This window comes from Myotis davidii, unplaced genomic scaffold (assembly GCF_000327345.1).
Source record: "Myotis davidii unplaced genomic scaffold, ASM32734v1 scaffold608, whole genome shotgun sequence".
Classification (NCBI taxonomy): Eukaryota; Metazoa; Chordata; class Mammalia; order Chiroptera; family Vespertilionidae; genus Myotis; species Myotis davidii.
In genome coordinates, this window is record NW_006300025.1 from 2,385,128 (window position 1) to 2,392,200 (window position 7,073).

Below are 7,073 nucleotides of genomic sequence, written 5' to 3' on the forward strand. Positions count from 1 at the left end.
TTCATGTCTAATCCATGTGTTGGCCCATTTTCCTGGACCAGTGGCTGCCTGGGGAACGCTCTTCTCATGGTGGATCACTGGAATGCATGAGGGCAAGTGGAAACACATGGTGTCTCCTAGGGCCTTGGCTGTGACTTCCACTCACATTCCATCATCCCCAACATCCATGGGGGCGGGGGGCCTATACTCAAGAGCTAATAAAATGTTCTGGAAGGATTATTTTGGAGGTAATAACAAATTCGTGAACTTTGGCACAATTAAATCATAACTATCCCTTGCCTCCAACATCATGGAGAAGCAGGTAATTTTTTTTTCAACCTAAATCTTATAGCCACAGGTTTCTCCCTTCTCCTGTCCTAGTTAACATTATTATTTGACATATTCACTGGGTGCCTTTTCTGTTCCGGGTTTGGGGACTGGTGTTGGTGTCCCTGTCCTCCAGGTGCTCAGTGGTTTTCTCCCAAGTCCACCTACCAGCAAACCCACCCACTGGCCTGAGGTTTACCCTCCCTCCGTCGGACTCCTGCTCTGGTGGAGATGCAGCTCTAAGAAGTCCTGGGAAATGGTGGGAATAGGGAGAAAACAGGAAGCAGGAGACCTGGCCCAGCCATCTGGGGAATCAGTTCCCCAAGACTCCAGACTCAGCCACAAGCATCCTAATAACACCAGAGGGTAGGCCAAGCCCCAGCGAGACAAACCCAATTCCCATAGAGACCTGGCTGAGGACTATTAGAAAGGAAAACGAGATTTTGCCAGGATGCTTGTAGTGCCATATCTCCAAAGCCTCCTCAGAACAACAAACAGACATGCTGTGTGTTTCTGCATCCCACTTTCCTCCTTGGAGAGAGGAAGACAGAGAGCCCCAAGGCCACCCCCAGTTCAGTTCAGCATTGAACAGAAATGAGGTGCATTCTCCAGTTTAAAAGGGGGCCAGCCAGGCATCTCAATGTAACTAACTTCCCACAAACCTTTGGGCTGCGAAGGAGCACCTGTGGCCTTTGGAGGAAGTCAGGGTGCATTCATAGGTGTCTCCTTCCATCGCTGGCCGGGAGGAGCTGTGAGGATGTGCTATTTACAGTACATGGTTTGCATTTCTTGTAACTTTGTAGAAAGTGAGGTCAAGTGGCATCCTGACCAATTCCTCTCAGTTCTTGCAAGTTATCCTCTCCTTAGGCCAACATATAGGAATTTTGTCTCTTGCCCACCCACCTCTCCTGCCACTGCTCACCGCCCCCACCATGATGTCTCACCACCTGCCTTCCTCTGCCTTACCATCTGAAATTAAGGGGCCAGAATGGGCTCATTTGCATAATGGAGACACTGACTCAGGCCGAACCCCTCCTATGTAGACAGAGGTGCTATCTGTGCAAAGGAGCCTGCCTGCCAGGGTGGGAATGCCCGCCTCTGCCACTTACACGTGTGCCTCAGTTTCTGTATCTAAAGAATAGAGATAATGATAGCACCACTCCATAGGGCTGTTGTGAGAATTAAATCAGTTACAGCACACAAACATCACTTAGCACAGTGCCTGGGTACTCAGTAAACATAATGATACGGTGCAGAGGGCAGTGTTGACAAAGGTGATGCTAAACAAGCTTCCAGGGAAACAGGAAAGGAATCAGCAGCTATGGCTTTTCCTACAAGATGGGAGGTGTGGATTCCCATCATGCAGCTCGAATTCCCAGCCCAACTTGGCAGCCATGAATTCTGAGTTTCCCAGGACCACCCTGAGTGTAAATATTCTATCCCAATATTGCCTTTTCCCCCCAGACACTATTTTTCCTCTCTCAGGCCATCTGTCTCCACTGAAAGGAACAAGTGAAAAAGGCCAATCTTTGATTGGAAAGCATGAGCTCCATAACTGCACCCTGGTCCCCTGACCTGCAGCCCCAGCCTGTTCCCTGAGACTTTCTTCCCCTCTGTCTTCATACAGAGAGCCTACGCTGCCCCCTGGAGAGACCGCCTTTTCTCTTTCTCAGTCAAAGGATTCACAGGCAGGGAGGGCTGGAGGCGGCCTTCAGCTCACCACCTCTTCCTGCATCTTCCAGGTCACAATCATCGGTTACACACTGGGGATTCCTGACGTCATCATGGGGATCACCTTCCTGGCAGCCGGGACCAGTGTGCCTGACTGCATGGCCAGCCTCATCGTGGCCAGACAAGGTGGGGCCACCAGTGGGCTGGGTAGAGGAGGAAGGAAGACCTCTCAACAAGGGTGTGGGGGGTGGGTGTCCACATGGCAATTACCAGGGCTTCAAAGCCCAGCTTGGAAGGGGTGATGGGGGGACTTCAGTGCCATGTTGGTCAAAAGGCTTCTTGGCGTCAGAACAGGGAAACAAGCCAGAAGGTCCACCCTTGAGAAGGGCAGAGAAGTTTTCTAGGTAGCACCAGCCCCCCTTTCTGGAGGTCAAATTACCATTTTTTAATTATTAAAAATAGTAATAAATATATTGATAGCTAACCTTTGCTAAGTGCCTCACACTGAGTAAAGCAATTTAGGCACATTATCTTACGTAACTTAAAGAATTCTATGAGTTAGGGACAATCATACCCCCATTTTATGGATAAGGAAACTGAGGCTTAGAGAGGACAGACCCCCATAGCCTAAGGTTTACTCAGCTGCAGTAACCCTCAAGGTAGCAGTTGCCATAGGTCACTCTTCAGTGTGTGACTTCAAAACCAAGGTCACAGTAAGCCTTCCCAGATGGTTGCCCCAGATGGCCATGCCCCTCCCCAGCACCCCTCTAACTTATACGCCTGATTTGTGCTAGAGGACCTTTGTTTTCAACAAAATGTGTAGCTATGACACTGAACACAGTGTCCTCTACAAGTCCTCACAAAAGTCTACTGGTTACATTATTTTTCTTAATATTGCTCAGTGGTTTAGAAGAATTGAATATAGTGTAAAATAGGTGGGTTTTACTGAAATGTATGGGTTGGTGAGATCATGAGCCCATTTATACAACTGTTATGCTTATTCCTTTCTATAAGGATGTATTCTAATTTATTAAATCATATTTGGATTTTTGAAGCACATCTGACCAGTGATCATGTTGGAAGTAAGGGTCAACAGTTTGAAGAATGTGTATTTTATTCTATTCATTTGAAAATACATATTCTATTCCAATGACTATGTATTTCACAGTCAGCATCATTCTATAGCAATGATTTTCAACCTGTATGCCACAAGAACTTTAAAACATGCAATACCTGACTATTTTGTCAAGGGTACTGACCTCTTTTCCCTTAGATTGTCAAATAAAAGACATGACAATACAACAATAGCCATCCAGTGTGAATGAATCAAAATTATTCTTACTTTTTGTCAGATCTATAAAAAACACATTTTGTGTGTGTGCTGCAGAATTGTAATAATTAGTTTATGTGTGCCATGAGATGGAAAAGGTTTAAAATCACTGTTGCATAGTGATGGGCTGGAAGAGAACTAAATATGTGAGCTTGCAGACCTGCCAGCTAGGTCTCTGGCTGTCAGACCGAAGGTTTGGGGGAGTCCCTTGTGGGCACTCCCCCGAGATCACTTCCCTCACTGCAGTGACCTCTTGTCCCTGCAGGCATGGGAGACATGGCCGTGTCCAACTCCATCGGGAGCAACGTGTTTGACATCCTCATCGGCCTCGGTCTCCCCTGGGCCCTGCAGACTCTGGCTGTGGATTATGGATCCTACGTAAGTGGTTTTTCTCTTTAAATCCAGGGTGACAAGGACTCTGTTTTTAGTGGCCTTGGCCACTGGGACTTTGTCTCAAGGCTAGAAAGTGTGGAAATACTAATGTAGAGCAGAAAACAAATTCTCCCCATCAAAGTCATTCTAAAGAGAGGCTAGTGGGATCATTCAGGACTCAAGAGCAGGGTTGGAAACTTTTTCTGTAAAGAAACAGAGGATAGCTGGATTGTTTGGCTCAGTTGGTTGAGCATGATCCATAAATCAAGAAGTCACTGGTTTGATTCCTGCCCAGATTGTGAGCTTGATCCCCAGTAGGGGGTGTGCAAGAGGCAGCTGGTCAATGATGTTTCTCTCTCATTGATGTTTTTATCTCTCTATCCCTCTCACCTCCTCTCTCTAAAGATCGATAAAAACGTATTTTTTTAAAAGAGAAACAGAGGGTAAATGCTTTAGGCTCTGTGGGCCAGTCTCTATCTCATCTACTTAGCTCTGCTGTGATAGCCTGATCAGCCACAGCTGATATGAAAGTGAATGAGTGTGGCTGTTTAAGTACAACTTTATTAATAGAAACTGAAATTTGAATTTTGTGTAATTTTCACATATTATGTTTCTTTCATTTCTTTTCAACCCTTTGAAAATGTAAACACCATTCTTAACTCATAGGCAATGCAAGTCCTGGTGGTGAGCTTGATTTGGCCCAGGTTCCATAATTTGCCAACCCCTTCTCAAGTGTATTTATTTTGCATGCAAAATATCTTTGTATGTGAAGGAAGGGGCACAAAATATAAGAGTCCCTCTCTGCCAGGGATCTGGTGACTGTCAGACCCTCCTGTGACGACCTCCATGCTCTCCCTCAAGGTTAAGCGGATTATGGCTTCAGGTGGATTTGCGGGTGGGTGACACAGGTAGTCCAGGTGGACCTCAATGCTCTTTACCAACTTGCCGAAATGTCCCCCGTCTGTCACAGAAGCTTCTGCCCTAGACACCGTCCAAAGACTGAGGAAGAGACTGATTTGAGATTTCTTCCTGTATCTGGAAGAAGGATTGTGCCTATGAAGCTGTTACACCTGCCCAGTGCTCAGTGCTTCTCTAAATGGGCTGCTGAGCGTGACTTAGTTTGTCTGTACTATATGTTCTAAGGAATTGTTTATTCTGCAGAAAATGCTGTAGTGCATTTTATCAAATGGTAGTTGTATTCGAAGTTGCTTGACTAATGGGTGTTTCAACTAGGAAAGGTGTATCCAACCAGTTGCAATTGTTGGGGAGAAGGGTACCCTGCTTTAGTTCTTATGGTTGGACTAGGATGAAACAATAAAATTGACACAAGACTGCATTCACAGGAGAAAAATCAGTTTAATATGTGTGCATGGGAAAATCATATGATGATGCTCGGATCATAAAATGAGGCTCAAAGAAATGAATGACCCAGTCACCTTTTTATACTTTTTAGACAAAGAAATGACGAATTTGTGAGAAGGGGACGGGACAAAGAAAGCTGGTGCTCATTAGAAAGGAATCTAAGCAAGGATTGGGCTTGGGTAGTAAATTAGTAAAGGCAGTTCAACGTTTGTTTATATAAGCTTTGGACTCTGGATTCTTTTCACTCTGTGGTTAGATTCTCTCTCGGCCCACAGGAGCACTGAGGGTGTCTGTCACATGGGAGACTTATCGCTGCTTTGAGGGGGACAGAGGGGTCAGCGTTTCTCCTTGTGCAGGCAGATTCTTAAGTAGCTTTAGTTTAAAATATCAATTCAGATTATTGTAGGGTATCTTGAGGCAGCCTACCCTGGGTCTGGACAGAATGGAATTGGAATCCATACAGAAAGGCCATATGCTTCTGGTTCATGTGAAGTTACCTACTGGCTGAGAGGTTTCACCATAGGTCATCCTTGATCTTCATTGCCTCATCCCTCCCTCCTAGGGCTCTATCTCCTCTAAATGCCATGTTCTGTCTCTCATTTCATTTCTTGATTCGTCTTTATAGCCTGTTTTCATTGGGACCCCAGAATAGCTGGGGGCACCAATCTGTTGAGTTCATCAGCAACCCACCTGGTTTATTGCTCGGTCTCTTTCACCTTCCCACTTACCTCTTATCAAAGTTAAGAAGTAAAATGCAGACCTGTGTGAATTTCAACTACTGTTTTTCTTCTCTGTAACCGAAGAACGAAGAACACGCAGCAAAAAGATAAGAAGAAATTACACTCTGAATAGCCTGGAAAATCAATCCATGAATAATAGATTTTTACCACATGACTCTCTCCAGGGAAGGATGGACAGGCAGGAGCAGGAGATGCAAATCCTTGCAATGTCCCTAAAATCCATTATGTTTCTTTTTCTTTACTGGGATTACAGGGTACAGCCATGGAAGGTGAAATCAAAAACTCAAAAACAAAACTCAGGACTCATCCTGGAAGTAAACTAGTTTCTCTAACCAGCTTTGAAAACTTCCTGACAGAACGTGGATATCAGGCCTGAAATTCCAACTCAACTAGGCACGTTGTCTGCTACAAATAACCCCCTAAATGTTCTGCCTTCCTCTTCTCCTCTCTGACATGCTCCCAATACTCTTCAGGGAACAGAAAATTAAACAAAATTCTCATATCCGTAACTCCCGCAGCCATGAAGATATACCATTTCAGGTCCCAAACTCTAGTGGCAGGGTGACATCATTCAGGCCCTGTTAAAGCTTTGGCCCAAATTCCTGTTTTTCATCTGTAGATGTCGTAATTGGGTCACTGGTCATTTTGCTGGAATTGTACAAGGAGTACATCTGATCCTGTGGTTGAAGATCGTCCTTATCCTTGAAATGAAGGAGGAAATGCAGAAGGAAAGGTGGCCACATCTGGTCTATGACCAAGGCAAAGCCACATGGGAGAGTGCTCTTAGGAAAGAGTTTGGGTTGGGAAGACTGGAAAAAATGTGTCACATTGCGTTATCATCCAAATGCTGCTGTATCTGTAACCAGGGCCAGACAGATGGTAATTTTATTCCAGGGGTACAGACAGCAGCCCTGAGTAGCCCTCTCTTTTGAAAGCAGAAATTCATCAATATAATCAAAACAGTTCATGAACCCCAGGGAAATTAAGACCATTTCATTTTGTATATAGTGTGAGGTAAGGGTTCATCTTTATTCTTTTGCATGTTGATATCATTGTTTCAGTACCATTTGTTGTAAAGATTTCATTTCGAACTTTAAAAATTCTAAGGAAAAAATTCTAGTTAGCTTCTTTTTCAGTAATATTCACAACTTGCTTCTTGCCCATTTGCATTTTAGTTCTGATTCAGTTAGAATGAAAACTTCCCCTGACAGTGAAGATAATCACTATTTGGGAATGCAGGAGTCTAGAATACCCAACTGTAATTGAAATATAATCATGGCAGTGATTCTGAG

General features: G+C 44.6%; 1 protein-coding gene across 1 annotated transcript in view; it reads left to right on the top strand.

Moving 5' to 3' along the window:
- SLC24A3 (solute carrier family 24 (sodium/potassium/calcium exchanger), member 3) overlaps positions 1-7,073 on the top strand; it is a 497,602-nt gene that overhangs the window by 455,656 nt on the left and 34,873 nt on the right. Inside the window, exons 14-15 of the mRNA XM_015572039.1 lie at positions 2,049-2,163; positions 3,573-3,685. Coding sequence (XP_015427525.1) covers positions 2,049-2,163; positions 3,573-3,685 — 228 coding nt within the window. The remainder of the gene's footprint in view (positions 1-2,048; positions 2,164-3,572; positions 3,686-7,073) is intronic.